Source organism: Oryx dammah, unplaced genomic scaffold (assembly GCF_014754425.2).
Source record: "Oryx dammah isolate SB20612 unplaced genomic scaffold, SCBI_Odam_1.1 HiC_scaffold_16, whole genome shotgun sequence".
NCBI lineage: Eukaryota > Metazoa > Chordata > Mammalia > Artiodactyla > Bovidae > Oryx > Oryx dammah.
The window spans coordinates 28,950,258-28,975,645 of record NW_024070200.1 but is presented as its reverse complement, the minus strand read 5'-3'; the positions used below and the strand labels follow the sequence as shown (position 1 = coordinate 28,975,645).

Sequence of the window (25,388 nt, the reverse complement as noted above, 5' to 3'; positions counted from 1 at the left end):
TCAAGAGGCAGGTCAGGTGGTCTGGTATTCCCATCTCTTTCAGAATTTTCCAGTTTATTGTGATCCACACAGTCAAAGGCTTTGGCATAGTCAATAAAGCAGAAGTAGATGTTTTTCTGGAACTCTCTTGCTTTTTCCATGATCCAGCAGATGTTGGCAATTTGATCTCTGGTTCCTCTGCCTTTTCTAAACCAGCTTGAACATCAGGAAGTTCATGGTTCACGTATTGCTGAAGCCTGGCTTGGAGAATTTTGAGCATTACTTTACCAGCACGTGAGATGAGTGCAATTGAGATGCAAAAATCTTTGACAAAATATTAGCAAACCAACTAAAATAATAGGCTAAAAGTATCATACACTGTAATTGTGGATTCAGTTAAAAATACAAGGATGATTTGACATCTGTAAATCAATCAATATTATATATCCTATTAGTAAAAGGAAAGATATAAATAATTTAATCATTTCAACAGATGCAAAAAAAAAAGCAACTGACAAATTTCATCTTCCACTTATGCTAAAAACTCTCAACAACAACAAAAAGCTCTCAATGAAGTGACTTGATTGCTTGGCTAAGATTTCATTACTATATATACATTTTTGTTGTTGTTGTTGTTTAGCCGCTGAGTTTTGTCCAACTCTTCTGTGACCCTATGGACTGTAGCCCACCAGGCTTCTCATGGCATTTCCCAGGCAAGACTACTAGAGTGGGTTGCCATTTTCTTCTCCAGGGGATCTCCCAGACTCAGGTATCAAACCTGTATCTCTTGCATTGGTAGGTGGGTTCTTTACCACTAGAGGCACCTGAGAAGTCCATATACAGATATATATAAATGTATGTGTGTGTGTATGTGTATCCATTCAGTTGTTTAGTTGCTCAATAGTGTCCTACTCTTTGCTACCCCATGGATTGCAGCATGCCAGGCTTCCCTGTCCATCACCAACTCCCGGAGCTTGCTCAAAATTCATGTTCATCGAGTTGGTGATGCCATTCTACCATCTCATCCCCTATCATCCCCTCTCCTCTTACCTTCATCTTTCCCAACAACAGGGTCTTTTTTAATGAGCCAGTTCTTCACATCAGGAGGCCAAAGTACTGGAGCTTCAGCTTCAATACCAGTCCTTCCAATGAATATTCAGGACTGATTTCCTTTAGGATTGACTGGTTTGAGAATCAGTAGAGTTCAGTCACTCAGTCGTGTCTGACTCTTTGTGACCCTATGAAACACAGCACACCAGGCCTCCCTGTCCACCACCAACTCCCAGAGTTCGCCCAAACTCATGTCCATTGAGTCGGTAATGCCATCCAACCATCTCATCCTCTTTTGTCCCCTTCTCCTGCCTTCAATCTTTCCCCGCATCAAGGGCTTTTCCAATGAGTCAGGGCTTTGCATCAAGTGGCCAAAGTACTGGAGTTTCAGCTTCTGCAGCAGTCCTTCCAATGAATATTCAGGATTGATTTCCTTTAGGATGGACTAGCTGGATACCCTTGTTGTCCAAGGGACTATCAGGTGTCTTCTCCAACACCACAGTTCAAAAGCATCAATTCTTCAGCATTCAGCTTTCTTTACAGTCCAATTCTCACATCCATACACGATTACTGGAAAAACCACAGCTTTGACTAGACGGACCTTAGTTGGCAAAATAACGTCTCTGCTTTTCAATACGCTGTCTAGGTTGATCATTACTTTCCTTCCAAGGAGTAAGCGTCTTTTAATTCGTGGCTGCAATCACTATCTGCAGTGATTTCAGTTCAGTTCAGTTCAGTCGCTCAGTCGTGTCTGACTCTTTGCGACCCCATGAACCACAGCACGCCAAGCCTCCCTGTCCAACACCAACTCCCGGAGTTCACTCAAACTCACATCCATCGAGTAGGTGATGCCATCCAGCTATCTCATCCTCTGTCGTCCCCTTCTCCTCCTGCCCCCAATCCCTCCCAGCATCAGAGTCTTTTCCAGTGAGTCAACTCTTCACATGAGGTGGCCAAAGTACTGGAGTTTCAGCTTTAGCATCATTCCTTCCAAAGAACACCCAGGGCTGATCTCCTTCAGAATGGACTGGTTGGATCTCCTTGCAGTCCAAGGGACTCTCAAGAGTCCTCTCCAGCACCACAGTTCAAAAGCATCAATTCTTCGGTGCTCAGCTTTCTTCACACTCCAACTCTCACATCCATACATGACCACTGGAAAAACCAAAGCCTTGACTAGATGGACCTTTGTTGGCAAAGTAATGTCTCTGCTTTTCAATATGCTATTGGACTCTGTGGGAGAGGGAGAGGGTGGGATGATTTGGGAGAATGGCATTGAAACATGTATAATATCATATAAGAAATGAATCGCCAATCTAGGTTCGATGCAGGATACAGGATGCTTGGGGCTGGTGCACTGGGATAACCCAGAAAGCTGGTATGGGGAGGGAGGTGGGAGGGAGGTTCAGGATTGGGAACATGTGTACACCCGTGGAGGATTCATGTTGATGTATGGCAAAACCAATACAGTATTGTAAAGTAAAATAAAATAAAATAACCAAAGAACACTGCTAGAAAAAAAAAAAACATGCTATCTAGGTTGGTCATAACTTTTCTTCCAAGGAGTAAGCATCTTTTAATTTCATGGCTGCAGTCACCATCTGCAGTGATTTTGGAGCCCAAAAAAATAAAGCCGGACACTGTTTCCACTGTTTCCCCATCTATTTCCCATGAAGTGATGGGACCAGATGCCATGATCTTCGTTTTCTGAATGTTGAGCTTTAAGCCAAGTTTTTCACTCTCCTCTTTCATTTTCATCAAGAAGCTTTTTAGTTCCTCTTCACTTTCTGCCATAAGGGTGGTGTTATCTGCATATCTGAGGTTACTGATATTTCTCTCGGCAATCTTGATTCCAGCTTGTGCTTCTTCCAGCCCAGCGTTTCTCATGATGTACTCTGCATAGAAGTTAAATAAGCAGGATGACAGTATACAGCCTTGACGTACTCCTTTTCCTATTTGGAACCAGTCTGTTGTTCCATGTCCACTTCTAACTGTTGCTTCCTGACCTGCATTTAGGAGCCCCCCAAAAGAAAATCTGTCACTGTTTCCATTGTTTCCCCAAGTATATTCCATGAAGTGATGGGACCAGATGCCATAATCTTAGTTTTCTGAATGTTCAGTTTTAAGCCAATTTTTTCACTCTCCTCTTTCATCAAGAGACTATTTAGTTCTTCCTTGCTTTCTTCCATAAGTGTGGCGTCATCTGCATATCTGAGGTTATTGATATTTCTCCCCCAGCAATCTTGATTCCAGCTTGTGCTTCATCCAGTCCAGCATTTTTCATGATGCACTCTGCATATAAGTTAAATAAGCAGGGTTACAATATACAGCCTTGATGTACTCCCTTTCCCAATTTGGAACTTCTTGTCTTGATCCATGTCCAGTTCTAACCGTTGCTTCTTGACCTGCACACAGATTTCTCAGGAGGCAGATCAGGTGGTCTGGTATATCCATCTCTTTAATTTTATATATAATTTTACCTTTTTAACAAATACGTATGTTTTACAGGTACAAATACACATGCATATATATAACTGTTTCTTTTAAGTCAATTATAAGCTTGAAAGTGAAAGTGAAGTCACTCCAGTCGTGTCTGACCCTTTGTGACCCCGTGGACTGTAGCCTACCAAGCTCCTCTGTCCATGGGATTCTCCAGGCAAGAATACTGGACTGGGTTGCCATTTCCTTCTCCAGGGGATCTTCCCGACCCAGGGATAGTACTTGGGTTTCCCGCATTGGAGGCAGACGCTTTAACCTCTGAGCCACCACGCTTGGAAACATAATAAGTCTAATTTATAAAAGTTTGGGGGCACCCGTCTTTATGGCAATAATTAATTAAAAGGATCAGTCCCTAGTCTGGGTCCCTCATTCCAAATAGTAAATCTTATCTATTTAGAAAAAATATTTTCTTTGTATTTTTTTGTAACGGGCATCTAGCTAATTCAAAAGTATTATCAAATGATTATGAAACAACCATAAAAGATGAGGTGTAACTCACTGCTTTCCCTGGCCTGGAAATGTTAAAGATGTTCTATAGATATAGTCTGGGTATTAAAAGGACATGAACTTTGCCTAAATTTAAATCCCAACTCTGTCACGTGCCTATGTAATGCTGGATAATTTTTCCAGTGACAAGTTTCCTCACCTAAAAAATGAGGGTAAAAGTTGTTATCTATTTCTAGGGTAAACAAATAAACTAATCCTTTAAAAAAGTGGTACAGTAATGGCTGACAAATGTTAGCTGTATCAGTGATAAAATTCACAATAATAGCAACAATTGCTAACATTATTTTAACCGTTCTATCAGAAGTTGATTCCTACTGATGTTTATACCAGTAGTGCCTTGCTGAGCAGGTTTTGACAGAGCTTAAATGATTAGGGGTACAAGCTGAGTTCAAAAGAATCAAATCATAACTGGTTCTTATTCATGGATTCAAACCTTAAGGTAAGATTAATAAAAACTAAAAGTTATTTTATATTATTCCCAGTTAAAAGAGGGGGTATGAAAATAGGATCTAACTCCTGACTGCCCCTAGTATAAAATCTGTTCAGTTCAGTCGCTCAGCTGTGTCCGACTCTTTGAGACCCCATGAATCGCAGCACGCCAGGCCTCCCTGTCCATCACCAACTCCTGGAGTTCACTCAGACTCACGTCCATCGAGTCAGTGATGCCATCCAGCCATCTCGTCCTCTACCGTCCCCTTTTTTCCTCCTGCCCCCAATCCCTCCCAGCATCAGAGTCTTTTCCAGTGAGTCAACTCTTCACATGAGGTGGCCAAAGTACTGGAATTTCAGCTTTAGCATCAGTCCTTCCAAAGAACAACCAGGGCTAATCTCCTTTAGGATGGACTGGTTGGATCTCCTTGCAGTCCAAGGGACTCTCAAGAGTCTTCTCCAACACCACAGTTCAAAAGCATCAATTCTTCGGCACTCAGCTTTCTTCACAGTCCAACTCTCACACCCATACATGACCACTGGAAAAACCATAGTCTTGACTAGATGGACCTTTGTTGGCAAAGTAATGTCTCTGCTTTTTAATATGCTGTCTAGGTTGGTCATAACTTTTCTTCCAAGGAGCAAATAATCAGAATTAGAGTTTTTATTAAATTATTTTAATTAGAGGTTAATTACTTTACAATATTGTGTTAATTTTTTTCATACATCAACATGCATCAGCCATGGGTGTACATGCGTCCCACCCATCCTGAACTCCCCTCCCACCTCCCTCCCCACCCCATCCGTCTGGGTTGTCCCAGAGCACTGGCTTTGAGCACCCTGCTTCATGCATCAAACTTGCACTGGTCATCTGTTTTACATATCGTAATATACATGTTTCAATGCTGTTCTCTCAAATCATCCCATCCTTGCCTTCTCCCACAGAGTCCAAAAGTCTGTTCTTTACATCTGTGTGTCTTTTGCTGTCTTGCATGTAGGGTCATCATTACCATCTTTCTAAATTCCATATATATGCGTTAAGACACTGTATTGGTGTTTCTCTAACTTACTTCACTCTGTAATATAGGCTCCAGTTTTATCCACCTCATTAGAACTGACTCAAATGCGTTCTTTTTATAGTTGAGTAACATTCCATTGTGTATATGTACCACAACTTTCTTATCCATTCATCTGCCAATGTACACTGGTTGCTTCCATGTCCTAGCTATTGTAAACAGTGCTGCAATGAACACTAGGGTACATGTGTCTCTTTCAATTCTGGTTTCCTCAGTGTGTATGCCCAGTAGTGGGATTGATGGGTCATATGGCAGTTCTAGTTCCTGTTTTTTAGGGAATCTCCACACTGTTCTCCAAAGTGGCTGTACAAGTTTGCATTCCCACCAACAGTATAGAGGGTTCCCTTTTCCCCACATCCTCTCCAGCATTTATTGTTTGTAGACTTTTTGATGGCAGCCATTCTGACTGGCGTGAGATGGTACCTCATTGTGGTTTTCATTTGCACTGCTCTGATAATTTTGCATTGCTCTGATAATTTTGCACTGCTCTGATAATTTTTTCATGTGTTTGTTAGCCATCTGTTGTCTTCTTTGGAGAAATGCTGTTCAGTTTTTTGGCCCACTTTTTGAGTGGGTCATTTATTTTTCCGGTATTGAGCTGCACGAGCTGCTTGTATATTTTGGAGATTAATTCTTTGCCAGTTGCTTCGGTTGCTATTATTTTCTCCCATTCTGAAGGGAGAATTAGATTTTTAAATGGAAACCAGTTTAGACAAAAGGGAAATAAATCAATCGTTTGTGGAGAACACAAGATACTTTTTCTGAGGACAGTTTAATCATACTCCAGGACTGCCAGATGAGTGATGTTGCCTCTTAAGTTGATTTTCAATTGCACAACACACTGGCTGTGAGATAAACCCTATCAAGGTGAAAGAGCATACCTTCAAGGGAGTCAGAAAGAAAATTCTTGGAGGAGAAAAGCAAGAAGATCACACCACATTATCAAGAGTGTTGAAACTTGCCCTAATTTATAAAATTTAACCAAGTTTCCCTCCAGGAACTCTAGTATTCCATATTCTTGAACCACAAGGAATGAAGGGTGGGAGAAGAGGGCGACTTGGGTCACTAATCCAAAAATAAATAGGAAGGAAGGGTTTTTTTGTATATCAAGAGCTTGACACTTAAAATTCTGGATAAAAGATATACTTGATGACTTTAAATAACTATTTGCCAGTGGAAGAAAATTTCACTGTGAAAAATCCAAGTTCAGATAACTCCTGTACTCACCAATTATTTTGTTCTCTGTAAAATCTTGTCAGTAAAGGTGGGAACCATCTTTGCATAAGTAACCTAGAAGCATGATCATTTTAAACAGAAACACAGGTACACAATCACTACTGTTTTGTCATTAATGATAGATACAGGGATATCATCTCCCCTAGCTTGGCACCAAGGACTGAAAGAAGCCCTCCCCAGGAGTGACTATTGAGGTTATACAAACTTTTGGCTCACAGCGTGCAACTCTTTTGCCCAAATATGGTTGTTACATATAATACTTGGGTGATCACACATTCCACATCCAAGGACTGGATGTTATGTTAAAAAGCAACAGGATTCCAGAAAATCAAATATGATATCCACACAGAGGTGTTTAGGACTCTGGGGAAAATCAACTCAGATATTTAAGACTGTCCAAGCAGGCTTAAAACTGCATGAAAAAGTAAATTATGAAGGAAAAAGGATACAAACAGCAGGGCAGAAAATTTAAAACATATGAGGAATAATCTGGGTTGTCAAGAGCTAAAAGTATGAAGATAAAATAAAAAGAACTAAGAAAAGACAACCCCCCCATGAGAAAAGAACCAAACATACATACATAGAGATGGATAGAGATATGTAATTTAACACCAACCTCTAGGATACAATAAACAGGTAACAAAATATGAATAAAAATTATTTTCAAAAATAAGCATAACTTTAAATCATTTTAAAAGTTAAAATCTGACTTAAGAAATCTAAAACATAATTGTCACATAAATGTGACATAAAAATATTTTTAAAAAATGAAAGTAGCTAAGGTTAAGAATTGGCAGGAAACAAAGGTAAATGTTTTTCAGCTGTAATTCTACTGACTTACATCAAAGCAGACAAACTAGTGACTATTAACTATTTAAAAAGTTCCTTGCTGGAGACCACTCTTGAGTGTTCCCTGTCAGCCCATCTGAGTTTCTCAAGTTCACTCCATAAACCAGTGAGAAGCAAAAAAAAAAAAAAAAGAAAAGAAAAGGAACATTCAGCTAACATTGGTTGAATTTGTGTTATTTTTTGCTTCACACCCACCCCCTACCCACCTCCCCCATCACACTGCGCCACACTCCCCAACCTGGGCAAACACATTATACTTTCCTCTCCGTCACCATCTCTCCTACAGCTATCTTTTGTATGGCTTTTTATTATTTCCACAATTATGTTCTTAAAATCTCCAGGTAAATGAGGCTGAGATATGACAAGTAAAACACTAAGTGTCTTTCATAACACTTCAACCAGGCATCCACTAACAACCACAAAAGACTCCTTTCTGTTCTCAATTCAATTCAACAAACATTTATTCAGGCCCTATCATAAAATGTTTTCAGGAAGGAAGACTTTGACTGGCTTCAAGTCCTTGGCCCAGTCAGTTAGATGAGACGAATACCAAGTCCTCAGGAAAGATTCAGATCCCAGAGTGCTGTGTTTGTTTGCTTGTCTCCTCAAATACCAGTCCAACTTTCTTCGGAAGTACATCTTATATTCCAAAACACTTCTAATTCAGTTAAAAAAACAATTATTTGAATAGTAATTATGGAACAAAGGAAGAAATGAGGATTTCCTAGAAAGCAAATAGCCTGCTGCTGCTGCTGCTAAGTCGCTTCAGTCATGTTTGACTCTGTGCAACACCACAGACGCCAGCCCACTAGGCTCCTTTGTCCCTGGGATTCTCCAGGCAAGAACACTGGAGTGGGTTGCCATTTCCTTCTCCAATGCATGAAAGCAAAAAGTGAAAGTGAAGTCTCTCAGTCGAGTCTGACTTAGCGACCGCATGGACTGCAGCCCACCAGGCTCCTCCATCCATGGGATTTTCCAGGCAAGAGTACTGGAGTGGGTTGCCATTGCCTTCTCCAAAGCAAACAGCCTAGATAGAACTAAAGACTTAATTTGCATAAAGCCTGACCACACACGGTTCTGCTTCTAGAAACTTTACCATGATGGGATAAATTATTAGTTTAAATCATTCAGTGCCATACACTTTCTAGATTTCTGGGATATAACAGAAGAAAAATAGGTAAAGATGGTTGCCTGTTACTCTCTCACGTGATTTTCTTAATCTTATTCAATTTACTAAATAAAGATTTCCCTGAGCCTTTGTGTGTAAATCAAAGCTTTATCAATCAAAAGATATTTTAAATTATCAAAGACAGCTCTACAGTATTGAATAAACAATGCAAATGTTTCTTTTGCAAAAGAAAGGACTTTTGGAGAAAATGGACATGTCAAAGATGACTTCACATTTATGTCTTTAAGAATCTCTTTTTGTATTTCAGGGATCTAAAGAACATTACAAAGAACGGTAATAGCAAGCAAGGGTGAAATTTTAAGAAATTATCCTATGGAATTTTCCTAAATATTTATAGGAATGTATATTTTTCAAACAACTTTTTAAAAGGTTAAAATGAATTTAGATATAGAGAAAATAACAGGCCAGTTGTTATAAAAGAAAGCTGGAAAATGAAAAGTATTGTTTCCTTTTCAATTTTATTATTTGCTCATTGTGAATTTGCTAGATATATTCCATACACAGTCTACCCACTGATGGATTTAAGCACTGCCTATTATATGTAACAGTTTATTCTGAATCTTTCTCTTTTAAAACAGAGCAAAAGCCCCAAACCATATGTGTTTGTAATTTTCAAATTGAAGAAAGCAAAGAACCACTATAATTCTAAAATAAAAACTATAAATATTAATGTTAGCAATATTAACAGACAATACTAAAATATTAAAGACTATTAACCTTAGGAATTTTAACAGACAAGTTCAAACATAAATGTTATATATGTAACTGGGGAAAAGTCTGCCATACTATATGCATAAAGACATTTTAAAAAATGATAGAATCTTAAATATCCAAGAGCAGTTAACAAGTTGAACATATTGTGTTAAATCCATATACAAACTGTATTCAGATATTCAGATATTAGATATTGGTGCCCTAGAGTGTTTTTTTATTTATAAGGAAAGATACCAAGTTAGAAGAATCTTCTTATGAGTTGTGACTAGGTGGTCAGGAAAAGCCCTGAGAGAGGGCCAACATTCAATCACACATTTACTATCCCTAAGAAATATTTTCTTAAGAACCTTAAAAATGTTTAAGTATGAAAAAGCAGTTATCCTATCAGATTCAAAATTCTTTAGTGTAGATAGAAAAGGGTTTCATTTATCTTAGGAGCTAAAGTAATTAAAAATCCAATCAAATGATCGATCTGGGTAGGAACTAGAGACTTTTCAGCACACAGAAGTAATATATAAATTGGATTCAGGGATATGGGGGACACGATTACCTCCTGAAGTAATGGAATTGAAACAAAATTCCATGGAACTGACCTAAATTCCAACAAGAATCCACTTTCTGTCCCAGCTAAAAGCACTGGCATTTATGCAAACTTAACTAAGAGGAGAAGACAACTATAGAATTTACAAGGAGAAGGAACTCCACAAACTGTGTGAAATCACACAATTATTTCACAGGTAGAAAAAGATCTTTCAAAATGTGAATATTTGTAATTAAATAGAGGTAAGTTTAAGAGAGTCAAAAACATCATATTAATGCTTTTATTAATACTTTTTCTTATATATTATGTAAATAAATTAGGCAATTAATTTTAATTTTGGCTTATGTATATGGCAATGGAATACTTAAGAACTTAAATTTTACCATATTTGCATATTTATGTTTCATTTATCAAATGTATAAAAATTACTTAAGAAGATACAAAGGTTTATCAAGCAGGTGATTGCATTATTTAAAGGAAATCAAATACATTAAAATGTTTGAAAGTATCTAAATAATTGGATTTGCAAAGGATATTAATTCTTCAAAGATTCTTATATGTGATTGTCTCCTAGAGTAAAAATTTTAAATATAAGCTGTACTAGAAAGATTAAGACTAACATCTGAATCTATAACTTTAAAAACTTGAAAACTAAATTCTAAAACGAATGTAAATATCTGAATAGCCTTCACACAAAAATTACCCCCAAGGCCCTGAACATTTTATATTTAAAACTTGACACAGAAAGTACCATATGAAAAGAGAAAGGAACAATATGTGAGTTATGATGAGCATATTCATTTATAGAATGAAAACTTTCATTTTGTAATTTATCTGAATTTCTCATCTTTTCGGCTGTTAATGTGGTATATTAGTATCCTGTTACTTCTGTAATAAACTACCACAAACTTAGCAACTTTGAAAAACACAAATTTATCCTCTCAGAGTTCTGGAGTCCAAAGTCACTTTCACAGAGTTCAAGTCAATGTGTGGTTCTTCTAGAGGTTCTAGGGGAGAATCATTTTTCTTGTCTTTTTCAGCTTCTAGCTTCAACTGTAAGGCTTGGCTCAAGGTTTTCCAAATACCCCCCACCCCAGTTTCTGCTGTCACATCTCTCCCTATTATTATACTCGGTCTCCTCCTGTTTTCCCCTCATAACGACCCCAGCATTCCTTGGTTCCCAGCCTATTTCCTCCAACTTCAAAGTCAGCAACAGGAATCCAGTCCTTCTTAGGCTTGTAATCTTTCCTGCTTCTCAGTCTCATCCGTCTGACCTATCCTAGAAGATTCACCACTTTTAAGGGTTTACACGATGGGACTGGCCACCCATATAAAGTTCTTAATACTACTTCAGAGAATCCAGGATACTCTCCTGACCTCAAAATACTCAGCCAACATCTGTGAAGTCCCTCTGCCATATCATTTGCAGGTTCCAGGAATTAAGATGTGGACATCTTTGAGGATCACTATTCAGCCATTATATGTGGCAATTCTATAATTTTCAAAATAGAAGAAAAACACAGGTTTCATAATAAAAAAAATTATTTAATTGAAGTATAAAATTATAATAGTTCATGCACGGAAAATTCTAAACAGAAATGAGCATACAAAATCAAATTTCTTTTCAAATGGCTTTAGACCCCATTTACTTGCATTATTTTCAACACTGTAATTTCTGAACCTAAAATTCTTACTATTACTTCAACAGTATAATCATCAACAGAAGTCAAGCATAGAGGACTAGGTATAACTCATATATTTGCTTCTTCCAGGCTATACCTGTGAATATCTTAAGAAAATATGAGCGATAACCTACATATTATTATCATGGAACAACATGATTTCCAAAAAATTATCTCCCTTATTTGCCTACTTGTTTTTTAAATATAAGACAAGTTTTCTAAGTAATCAAGGATACTGATGTGCAATTTCTCTCCTTTCTGCTAACCACATTATACTTTCTGCAGACCAGAGAATAAAAGATAGTACAACGTGAAACTATGATAATGTTATCCCTCTGCATGTAAGTCAGAGTATTCTGCCTTTGTGATGGTTGCCAAGGGTACTGGAGCTTCAAGGCAGGCATTTCTGTTTACTTACTTGAATTAATAAGGGTAGCATGAATCACCACAATAAGTAAAATTATTTGCTGTTTGAAACAAAAACACATACATAAGTATCACAGCACCTTGATTTACACTGACTGGTTGGAAAAATAGAGTGCAAATTATTTTAGATACTATATTCAAAGTCAGATCTAATTAACTGGTTTATGAAATCAATTCTAAATATTGGCTCTATCTTAAAGTTATACAGAAACTTTTGATCAAAGGGGATAGTAGTCTAATCAAAGTAAGGTTTTTGGTTTTAGCCCAAGAATCCACTTAGAATAGTTACTCAAAGTGACATAGTTAATACTGAAGACTCCATGAAATAGATCTGACATGTAAGTTTTGCTTTTATTTTTAAATATACAAGGACATTTGGCCAAAAGGCAACCCAATGTCTGTCCTAAGTAGGGTTTTCTATCTGTTTTTGTTTGTTGCTTGTTTTTAACTTAAAACTCTACCGTTTTTATCAGTAAACATACAATTTAAAGGATTTCCAGGACAACAGACACAACTGGGACTGTCTCAGGTAAGTGGGCATCTGCCCACTCTATGTAACTCCACTCAATTAAATCAGTCCATTCTTACTGTATGTTCACTTTTGCTCCATATGCTTCCCAGAGAATTGAATAAGAACCAAGATCATGCAAGATCTAGTCTTTCATTCTTTGCAAATCTATGCAAGCTGTTGGATTTCTTTAAATACTCTAAAAATCTACATCCCAGGTGACAACAGGTGCCACACTAGCAGATGGAATTAGCATGTGTCAAAGGGAAGGGCATAGAACCTTCCTGTCAAGAAACTACTCTGAATCTAAGTAATTTTTTCTCAGTACTGATCACTGGTAGAGAAGAGTCAGGCATGAGCAATTCACTTTATTACTCCTTGAACAGCAACTGCTGCTGCTGCTGCTAAGTCGCATCAGTTGTGTCTGACTCTGTGTGACCCCATAGACGGCAGCCCAACAGGCTCCTCTGTCCCTGGGATTCTCCAGGCAAGAACACTGGAGTAGGCTGCCATTTCCTTCTCCGATGCCAGAAAGTGAAAAGTGAAAGTGAAGTCCCTCAGTCGTGTCTGACTCTTAGCAACCCCACGGACTATAGCCTACCAGGCTCCTCCATCTATGGGATTCTCGAGGCAAGAGTACTGGAGTGGGTTGCCATTGCCTTCTCCGCAACTGATGCTATGTTCTCCTAATTCAAGATGGGTTATCTCAATTCAAGATGGAGAAGGAAATGGCAATCCACTCCAGTATTCTTGCCTGGAGAATCCCATGGATGGAGAGGCCTGGTGGGTTGCAGTCCATGGGGTCGCAAAGAGTCGGACATGACTGAGCGACTTCACCTTCATGTATCTCAAGATAAGGCTTACAGGCATAGTACTACACTAGGAAACACCTAGTAAATTCAGATTTCTACTACAGCCAGATAGGTCTTTGCCTTCTTGTCAGCCAAGAGATCACCAGTGAGTAATGTCAAAAGAGAATTCCCCAGGAACTTGTCCATTATACTAAAGCTGCAAAGTTCCAAATATATCAAAGACAGGCAATATTTCAGGTATTTCAATATTTCAATATTCCAATCCATCAGGGCTGAATATAACTACTTTCCTATATGCTTCCCAACAGTCATTCAGGGCAGGAACCCTTAGGATAAAACTGAGTTATGTCATACTTTAAATCAAATCATGTCCACTTATACAAGCAATTACATTTCTGTAAAGCCTAAACACAGTACAATTAGTCTATACAGGAAGTGCTGGCCTTAGCCCTGTACACAGACAATGCAAAGGAGCAATTCACAATCCAGATTGGTTGGCACTACTAAAGTGGAAAGGAAAACTTCCATGTAGCCTGCAATTGATTATAAGTGAGAGTTTACCTTATGGTAGGATAATTCATAAGTGACCAAAAATAGACAAATACATTAAATTTATAGAAAAGAGGAAACATACTTGCAAACCATAATCCTTAGCATATGCACACGGTCAATCCACATACTTCTCAAATGAAAAGCAACCACTGACAGGCACTTTTCTTAAGACCCTTAACTATTTTCTCAGAATCTTCTCATAATCAATGTCCTGTTTAAGAAGAAAGAAATGATTCATTGATTTTCATAGGTAGCTAAGATTCTTTACATCCACTAGTCTTGAGGCACACTTGACCAATACATATTCTTACCATAATCGCTTCTTCCAAAACACCTCCATGTCCACATTTCCTAGGAAGGAAGTGCTGTGAACCAACCCAGGAAATTTAATCACACAGGATAATTAACTTCTCTGCATAAACAACAGTGGTGTCTGGAAATTTATAAAGTGGGTGAGGATTGGCTATCCTTACATCTTCTTACCGGAGTACAATGAAAGCAAATACCAAACCAGATTCTGCTACGTAGATATTTATTTAAATAAATAAATAACAAGTAGATACACTGCAGTTTACATGACTCCTCAAGGGTAATCCATGTTTCTAAAATATCACTGCTTCAGGCAATGACGTATCTCTAAAGGCCCTAATGTCCACAATGAGAGTCCATATTTCATGTCCCTTATGAGTATCTTGCCACTGATAAGATGGGGGACATGCCGTGGTATTCCCCAAAGTGGTTAGAATCTCAGCTGACCTGACCACTAACTGGGATGTGAACCAAAATAAGCAAGTCTTCTAGACTAAGAAATACTTTAAACTAACAGAAATAATATCACACTGTCAAAGCTGAAGTGTTTTTAAGTAGGGAGTTTAATGTAAGGGAGTTTAACATTCCCCTCCCTCTCAGTTTGGTAATTTCAGACTCTGTACAGACCTCTGGCCATTCCAGCTCTCCCTGTTCTTAGGATTACCTACAGTGATGGGAAAAAAGAATTGAGTGCTTTTGCTTTTTACTTAATAGTTACCTGATTGGAGTAGTAAATGATTTAACCTCTCTGACCCTTATTCAGCTCCTTCAACCTTAAAATGGAGAGAAAATGACTATCACAAAGAGCTGCTGTGAAAATCAGACACGACAAACGCCAAGAAGCTAAGACACAGACAGGCACAGAGAGCCCATGCCAGGAAGGTGTGGCTCCTGGAAGCTCCCTTTTGCGGGCCTCGTTACCATGAGCAGAACCCTTCCTGAACTCTCCCAGTCAAGTCCTCACGGAGCTGCTATCTGAACCCCTCATCTGTGACATTGTGAAAACTTCCCAAGCAGACTATCTGCTTGTAAAAAGCCACTTCCAGACCTCTCCCAATGCTTTCCCTGAAGGGACCGTTCCTGCTGATTGAATCCATAAGAGGTCAGGGCTGCCACTCTCCTTCACTGCCCTCAGGTGCCACGAGTCTCAAAATCCCACAGGCCTCACTGTTGGTAACCTACTCGAATCTGCTCAGTCACCCTGGATTCAATGCCATCTCCACAGCTTAGCTGCCACCCTTTCTGTACCCAACCATTCCCACAATTCCTCCTTGCTTTTAACAATGGTGAAAACCACAGCGGCTTGTGGCTCGTAGATTCATGATCATATTCATATTTTTCATTCATTTCATGACATGTATGTGAAAAAAAAAAAAGACTGCTGACAATTATGGAGCAAGGAATTCAGACATTTTTGAAATTGTACCTAAATACAAGCAGTAAATTCAACAAATTCCTCAACAATTAGTGACCTAGAGAGAATAAAAGCCAATGAACCAGTGAAGCAATGAAAAGTACATAACTTTTTTCCCTTTTCATTAAAATAAGTTGAACAAAATCTGTGCATGATTGCCTATTTAAAAATCTAATCTTCATATTTGCTAACATTGCTTAGTTGCTGTATCAACTGTCTAGCTTTAGTCTAATAAAGCCTTTTTGAAACTTTAGAAGAAATTTCTATACAGGAAATTATAAATTTGGACAGGCATAACTGTGTCTCAATACGTAGTATTCTTATACCAATTCTCACCTTTTTAAGTATATAAATTGTAAAATATTGGCCAAATGGCCACAGTGGCCATGTAATTAAAGGCTTTATTTATTTAATTATCTATTTTCTGTGAGACTAGAAAGACAAATAAGAAACAGCATAATGTGGGTTTCTCTGTTGCCAAATAACTTCAAGTGGTACTGTCATTATTGGTTTTTAATGGGAAAAAAATATTTGGTTGACAGTATCAGAGGAATTCCTGGGGGAAATATCACATATTCTTGTAGATGGAAAAAAAAACTTTTAATATCTGTGAGCAAAACAACCATTTTCTCAGTATCTAAGTTCTATGAAAAGAAAGAAAAAATTGATGCACTTTTTTTTTGTTGTATGTTCTTCTAACATATTTCGGCCTCAAGGAAAGACTTATGTAACTTAAATCTTATTTTCAAAACCTCTCTAGAATAGAGACATTGGGGACATTAAAAGATGAGCACTATCTTTAAAAGCATCCTACATTTTTAACTTGTATTTCCACATCTGGGCTTAGATCTTACAGATGATCTGAGGTGACTATCCAAAGTCAAAAGCATTAGCTATTTTCAGTACACAAAAACAATGCAAGCAAATATATTTTTAAAAAGAAACTTTATGTTATGATCAACTCCAATGGAACTGCATTTTATTCACTTCTAATCCAATCTGAGTCCAGCCCTGCTATCTTGATGATTATATTAGTCTTTCACTACAACTTGAGAACTTATTAGGAAAAGGAGTATGTCAAGGCTGTATACTGTCATCCTGCTTATTTAACTTATATGCAGAGTACATCATGAGAAACGCTGGGCTAGAAGAAGCACAAGCTGGAATCAAGATTGCCAGGAGAAATATCAATCACCTCAGATACGCATATGACACCACCCTTATGGCAGAAAGTGAAGAAGAACTAAAGAGCCTCTTGATGAAAGTGAAAGAGGAGAGTGAAAAAGCTGGCTTAAAGCTCAACATTCAGAAAACTAAGATCATGGCATCTGGTCCCATCACTTCATGAGATATAGATGGGGAAACAGTGGAAACAGTGTCAAACTTTATTTTTGGGGGGCTCCAAAATCACTGCAGATGGTGACTGCAGCCATGAAATTAAAAGACACTTACTCCTTGGAAGGAAAGTTATGACCAACCTAGACAGCATATTAAAAAGCAGAGACCTTTGTCAACGAAGGTCTGTCTAGTCAAGGCTATGGTTTTTCCAGTAGTCACATATGTATATGAGAGTTGGACTATACAGAAAGCTGAGCACCGAAGAATTGATGCTTTTGAACTGTGGTGTTGGAGAAGACTCTTGAGGGTCCCTTGGACTGCAAGGAGATCCAACCAGTCGATCCTAAAGGAGTACAGTCCTGAGTTTTCACTGGAAAGACTGATGTTGAAGCTGAAACTCCAATACTTTGGCCACCTGATGCAAAGAGTTGACTCATTTGAAAAGACCCTAATGCTGTGAAAGATTGAGGTCAGGAGAAGGGGACTATAGAGGATAAGATGGTTGGATGGCATCACCAACTCAATGGACATGAGTTTGGGTGAACTCGGGGAGTTGGTGATAGACAGGGAGGCCTGGCGTGCTGCAGTTCATGGGGCTGCACAGAGTCGGACACGATTGAGCAACTGAACTGAACTGAGAACTTATTCAATGATTCCAGTGTAATACACACAAATATATAGGTTTCATATAATTATGCATTCCACTTTTTTTCTTCAAAGGATGAACAATTACTGATTATTGTTGTCTGAAAGTTTTATAATGGAGCATGAACTTCCATGAGTGGTAAGTAGTAGCTGGTGAAAATATCTGGAGAAAGACTTGTGACTGGCTTAGCCAAACTTCTATCTTAACTGTTCCCCCGTAAAATCGCCTCTAGCCCCAGTCTAACACTTCTGCATGTGCAAAACTATGTTATTATCAGCTATTCATCAGATGTAACAGTTTAGCAAACTAGCTCTAGATGCTAGCATGACAGCAAAATGTGATCTCTATAAGCCATTTCCAAGTGTGTTCCTCCTCACATCAACGGTTAATTTGCAAAATAACTTTTTATCTTGAGGACCAGATCTGAGAATCATTATACTGTCAAATGGGATACCATTACCTGTTTTATTTTGCTTTTTATCAAACGAGATATCATTGGAATTCCACTTGCAATTGAAAAGGAATTAAATCAACTTGGCAAAAATAATAAAAAGCAATATAATGATCTTTATCAACACTTGTGTTTTTCATTTGATAATAATTAAATTGCTCCTTGACAAATTTTAAGAGGTTGAAAAGAGAGGCAGTATCAAAATGCAACTACTCATAACATTTGCCCTATTACAGAGGGCAAGGGGAAAAATGTTACCTTGGCCTTACGGCCATATTGCTAATTAATACAATTTTAATTTTATATTGAGATAAGAATAAGACAATAGAGTATACATTTCTTTCGTTAATAGAACAGTATGCTAGTCTATAAAGCCTCACATATCTGTAACACTATTTATTAGTTACCTATATACCGGCAGTATATTTAATCCTCTACGCATATTATCTTTACTCTTCAAAGTAATCTTAGATAAGTGACAACCATACATTTATAGGATTTTGATTTGTCTATTAAGGTCATTAAAAGGCATCCTGGAGAAGGCAATGACACCCGACTCCAGTACTTCTGCCTGGAAAATCCCATGGATGGAAGAGCCTGGAAGGCTGCAGTCCATGGGGTCGCTGAGTGTCGGACACGACTGAGCGACTTCACTTTCACTTTTCATTTTCATGCATTGGAGAAGGAAATGGCAACCCACTCCAGTGTTCTTGCCTGGAGAATCCCAGGGACGGGGGAGCCTGGTGGGCTGCCGTCTATGGGGTCGTGCAGAGTCGGACACGACTGAAGTGACTTAGCAGCAGCACCAGTATGAATAAACAGTGAAGACCTACATACAACCATCTCACAAGAGTAAAAATAATTGGCAAAATAAAGTTTCAAATCTCCCTTAATGGTTATGACAGGAGTTTGGTGATACAGAGCAACACATTCATAAAGTACTAATAGTTTTCCAGCTCCACCTCTGACCTCCTCTCTCACATACACACAGACTATAGCTGTCACAGAAAAGTCTTTCTAATTTATTTTAATCCTGGATCTAAAGATCTAAAGTAATTCATATATTTGTCAAAATAGCCAATTGTCCAATTCTCCCAGCCCAAAGTTTGGAATGCTTACTCAAATATTTCCTTGGGAGAAGTGTTCAACAGCATTCACTGATAAGAAAAGGTTTTTAGTTCTGTGTATTGATAGAAAAAACATAAAGCAGAGTTTCTCTTTTGCATTATAAGATATATAATGAGGCCTCAATTTTGCAGCCTATAATACAAATTATTAAACAATACTTTAACATATGGTGGCTATACACGGATAATTGCTGCTGCTACTGCTGCTAAGTCACTTCAGTCATGTCCGACTCTGTGTGACCCCATAGACGTCAGGCCACCAGGCTCCCCCATCCCTGGGATTTAGGCTTGCAAAATTATGTTTCAAAACACACTTAGATACTTAGACAATATATTACATATGTATAGATTAGACATATATTACACAGGCATTACATATATATCAAAATATACTCTTATTGTAAACTAAATTTGAAAATTTTAATACACCATATTAAAGCATTATATTACTTTAAGAATCACTTAATGAACTGATACATTCTATACTTCATCATTAAATCAGAAATAACAGAAACGATGACAACTGTAAATTGTCAATGATGACAGTGTAAATCATGACAAAGTAAATGATGATAATACAGTGATGATAAATGTAAATTCTGAATAAAAATATACAAACCTACAACCCAAACGTCTATTTGCTTAAAAGGATTTTGTTGGTCTATGTGTGCTGACCTGGTCAAACAGCTAGTCACTCCCAGTTTCTTCAATCTGTGTAGAAGTAGCACAGCTAAAATTAACAATAAAAATTAAAGTGACACTACAAGTGTTAAGAAAACAATTTATAATTAAGAAAGCAAAACAACTATAAACAGAGCACAGCTGCTCTCAAACTAAGGCACTATCCTTTATTTTACCTTTAATGAGCTATCTTCCCTAAAATTTCACTTCTTAGTTTCCTTGGTCAGAAAAATGACTATGCAAAGCGAAAATATGCCAGGAGCCTTAGAGATGCTATTCCTTCATTTAAGTAAATTCTAAAGGGATATATGAGTTGTCTATCTAGTAAGATAACAGACAAAATGAATGCATAGTCCTATTAATTGCATTCCACATCCCTAATACTGCTTTTTTTTAGAAAGTGTGTGTGTGTGCACATAGATGCTCATATTCAAGGTTCTTTTGATAGTAGAAAGTAACAATGTTTCAAAATGAAGTCAATTACTGTAACTGTTTTTTTACCCTCCAGAAAATAATAGCCATGAATACTATCTAACATGATATATATCTTCATATACAACCAGCCTTCAAGGTTACATGCTTGCAAAGTAAAGAAATAAGCATAATATAGAGAAAACATTAAACTAATAGTTCCCCAAATATACTGTGTCTGTATTCATAAAGTGTTACATACCAAGATGTATGGGACACTTTAGATTTTTCACCTAAACTATTTTTTAAAAAATGAACTGAATCACTTTGCTGTATACCTGAAACACACTGTAAATTAACTATGCTCCAATATAATATAAAAACTATATTAAATGTTAAAAAATATATTTTTTAATTCTTTAGCTATATAATTCAGTACATACTTAGGGTACATTTATCTTAAAATCAGAATATTTTTGCTCAATTACCATCAAAAATTTTCAAGTATAATCATATATCTGCCACTTAGCAAACCTACATGATTAACGAAAAACCATAAATTCTAAGTAATAGCAACAATAACTTAAAATACTATTTCTCAGAGATAGACCTCTCTTATTTAGCTCATTCCACAGTCGTTCATCCCACGGAAAATGTCCCATGAATGTTGCTGATGGAAACTGAACTGTCAGCTAATACTTCCAAAAATTTAAGATAGTCTGATCTCTGTTCGTATTTAGGAAACTCTCAAAGCTATCACGTGAAAACCTTCTTAACATGTTACAACACAATGAATGTGGAGGACTCAGAAAATCTAGAGAAATCTGCTCAGAACTCTACAGGACTCCATTCTACATAGTAAATTGTAAATGACTTCTAAATCCTAGCACTGTCCTAAAACATTCATTTCTCTCCCTTCCTCCCTTTCTTTTTCTCTCCTGTCATCCTATCTCTGAGTTAGTATCTTGAGAAAGTAATTCAAGAGAATCTAAAATAAGGGACAAAGAAATTGTTCCCATTTCCTTGACTCCGCACTGACCCCCTCCTCCATTTCTGCTGTCTCTGCTATCCTATGATGGATACTCAGACCTCTTAATCTTGAGGTATAATTGTATCTCAAGATAGATGACAGAAAACAGATAGGTGAAAATTTTTCCTATCGAGTAAATACCTATAACTCTCAAATCCACACACATCTCTAAATCTCTCTCTTTGCCACAACATTTCCCCCTGCAAAAAAAAATAGTGTAAGTGAGATCTTTATTCAGCTATCCCAAACAAACTCTCAAACTCTCAGAGACAGAACTACTAGAATAAATAGAAAACGAAGGGGTTCCCCTTGTAAATCAGTCACCAGGACTGGTGATTTCCCTTTGCCAGTGTTTCTCCAGGTCTCTCCTCCAGAGCTTTGGCTCAGGATTCTATTAGCTCATGAACTTCAGTTTTCCTTCTGCCATAACATTTTTGGCCTTCTAAAACATATTCCACAAAGCAAATCCATCTTTCAGCTGTCCTTGATTTCTCTATGTAGAAGATACAGAGATTCCTAGTAATTTGAGTTCATCTTAATTGACAACCCTTTTCATAATTTTACTTTCTCTAAATATTCTAGTCACTATCCTCAGGTCCTCTGTATTCCATAGGTGCTTTCTGCTGCTCTCCTGAACACATATCATCCCCTCCACAAAGCATTCCTCTCGGTAGTTACAGAGATAAGAATTCACTCTTCATTCAAATTCTAGTCTCAAACCTCTTGAAACATGCATATTTCTCCTCATTCTAAATTCCATCAAGGTGTGGCTATATGCATATGTGTGTGTGTGTGTGTGTGCACGCAGGTGTGTGCACAGGCGCACCCTTTAAAACTGTTCAAAGATAGTCTGTCCATATTAATTTGACCCAATGAATATTATCTGTAACTCACTTACTTTCAGCTAAAATTCTATACAGTCACATTAGCTCTTTAAGAAACTTTAACTTAGGTCCTTTATGTGCTTATTCAGTATTGTCCTTTAATTAACTGGCTTGCACTCCAATGGAAATTGTTGTAGACTGCAACTCCCATTAAGGGAAGGCTTTCAGTGCCCAGGAAAAGGCTCCTGTTAACCTGTAACAGACACTTCACAGTATTGATGCTGCTGCTGCTGCTGCCAAGTTGCTTCAGTCGTGTCCGACTCTGTGCGACTCCACAGAGGGCAGCCCACCAGGCTCCGCAGTCCCTGGGATTCTCCAGGCAAGAGCACTGGAGGGGCTGCCATTGCCTTCTCCAACAGTACTGATGACAAGAGGGCATATGATAGGACTTAAAACAGAATTAGGCAGAATCTGCCATTTACGTGGAAGATGCAAAAAACTAAGAGTCGCACGTATTATAAAATGTCACTCCGTTCAATAAACAAAAACTCCTGACACTCACTGTTAACTTAGTCTGGCCTCCAGAACTTTTACAACTTTTAGACTAGTGATTTCTCCCTAGGGATTTTTCCTAATATTTCTGTGCTCAGTGCTACAATTCACAACACACAGGTTTAGCGAATTCTGTTCCAAACAGTTTAAAGAAAGCTTTCATGATTATTCAAGGGACCTTTATAAGGCAAGTACCAGTCAGTCCTTCAGGGTTGAAATTCAGCACCTTTAGAGACCTCTGTCTCCACCCAGAAATCCTTGCTGTTTACACTAAGAAGACTGGCGCCATGGCCCCCTTTCCTTTACACTCTTATCACCCCCTTCCATGCAACTCCCCTCTGGACCGCCACAGAAACAACCTGAAATTCAAAATCGCACTATAAACAGCGATAGGCGGGCCAGGTCTCCTCCCTGGGCGGCATGGTCCAGGATAATGGCCCCTTTTCCACCCTGCCTTTGGTGGCCGCTGTCCAAAGTCCCACAGCCTCAAACTTAGGGGCACAGCCAGCCTGGGGTGCTCCTGGACAGGACCCCTCCCATTCACATGCCTGTGTCCTGGCTTCAAAGTTCCACCAACAGTGCCCTGGAAATCAAAATCCAGAAGGCTGCAACTTTCAGATTTATCATTGAAAAAATTGCGCCCATGTTCACAGAGTTGGGAATAGAAGAACACAAGGAGGTGGGGAGCTGTGGTCTGGTCATTTGTTTTCACAGCTGGCCGAGTCAATCATTCTCTCTTAAAAGCTTATTTGACAGGTGAGAAATTCCTCCTCTCTAGATCATTCCAGGAACTCCTCAGCATCAATCTGAGCTGGGAGAGGGGCCTGAAGGGGAAGGGAGTGGTGCTGAAATCGTGCTGAGCGTGTCCCCAGGGAAACTCTAGGGCAGGAAGGAGGATTTCGGCGCCAGGAATGTGCTGGTCCAGGGTCCAGAGCGAAGAGAGGGTAGAACCGAGAAGTCTTTACTGAGAGGGAGAGAGGTGCGACCAGAAAATAGAAGACACCTGGAAATGTCCTGAAAGGGATGGAATTGGGGGAGAAGGATGCAAACGGGAGAGAAATCGGGAATAGGAAGAGGTTGGGGCAAAGGGGGAACAGAACAACACGAAGTGCAGAGCCTCGGATGCGGGCGTCCAACCTCGGCCGGTGTCGGACCCTTCCAGAGCGCCGGCTAGGCTGGCTGCCGGCCGAGCCCCCGGAGCCGGAAAGTTGGCGCAGCGAGGGGCGGCCGGAGGGCAGTGCCCCCAGCGCGGCCGGGAGGCGCCGGGCTCAGTCGCGCGGCGCCTTACCTTCTGATCGACGATAGAGCAAGCCATCTCGCGGACGTGCGCCAGGCTGTAGTCCCCGGACGAGTCCTGCAGCAGCAGCACCGGCTCGCGGCTCAAGCCGATCTGCAGATGGAAGGAGATGCCCCCGGCCGGGGCCGCGACGGGATTCAGGAACGGCGCGGGCCCCGGCCCGGACCCCGGGACCAGCGCGGCCGCTGCCGCGGCTGCTGCCGCCGCCACGGGCAGCAGCGGGCTGGGCGGCCGCAGGACCGGAGGGGCGCTCATCGCTCGGCCGGGCGCGCCGAGGGCCGCGGGGCCCGGCGGCTGAAAAGTTTTGCTGCCGCCGAGCCGGGAGCTTCTTTCTTCAAGAGTCGAAGCGGAAAATAAAAACTTTCCGGAAAAGTCCCCGCGCGGGGGGAAGGGCGAGGGGATGAGGATCGCGAGGGGAGGGGGTGGAGAGAAAATGGCCGAGGCGGGAGGGCTGCGCCGCCGGCAGCGCGGGCGGCGCGCGGGGGAGGCGCCGCCGCGCGGAGGAGCAGCAGCTGCGGCGCGCGCGGAGGGACGGGGCGGCGGGTCTGCGAGGCCGGGGCGCCGGGCGGGGCGGGGAAGGGGGCGCGAGGGGCGGGGTAGGGGAGCGAGGGGCGGGCACTGCGGAGCCACCACCCGGCGGGCGCCGGAGCCGCAAGAGCCGCGGCCGCGCGGCCGCACTGGCCGCAGTGGGCCCGGTGGCCGCCCCCTGCGCCCGAGGTTCCCTGGGCCTGAGCCTCCCCTGGCCCGGGCTGGATAAGCGGCAGGGAGTGGGTCCGCCTCCGCGAGCATGGTTCGACCCTTCCCTCCCTCCCTCCGGGACCCCGCTCTCTTCGCTGTCCCGGCTGCCCGACTGCGGACGGACGGGACGGGGCGCCCTTCCTACAACCCGCTGCCCGGGACCAGGAGCTTCACGGCCCCCACAGTCCTCGCCACATCATCCAAGTGTCCGAGGACGACGCACTTCTACCCGTGAGGTGGCCTGTGCTAAACTCAAGAATGCCAAGCCCTGCGTTTCTCCGTGGGTCTTACTTTCGGAGGGAGGATGAAAATAGAGGGTCCTTGGAAACCCACTTATATCCCAGGTCCTTCCAGGAACCCTTGGGTTCGTTGCCAAAGAGGGTGGGAACCCGATCCACGGAAATATATTTAACCTGTCTTTACTTTTTTTGACACTGACACACCCTGATACCAAAGCCCACACATTTCACCGCAGCTCCCAAGGCACCAGACGTAAGTTGCTAAACTCAGACTAAGTTCTCTTT

The 25,388-nt window shown here is 40.1% G+C and overlaps 1 protein-coding gene across 2 annotated transcripts in view; it reads right to left on the bottom strand.

Annotated features, from left to right (window-relative positions):
- Positions 1-24,520, bottom strand: part of PRKD1 (protein kinase D1) — a 341,766-nt gene extending 317,246 nt beyond the window's left edge. The window contains exon 1 of one of the 2 annotated variants that reach the window (XM_040257184.1): positions 24,118-24,520. In XM_040257184.1, the coding sequence (XP_040113118.1) occupies positions 24,118-24,381 (264 nt within the window). In that variant the 5' untranslated portion in view covers positions 24,382-24,520. The remainder of the gene's footprint in view (positions 1-24,117) is intronic. The other variant, XM_040257185.1, reaches the window with a different exon arrangement.
- Between the last annotated feature and the right edge of the window lie 868 nt (positions 24,521-25,388).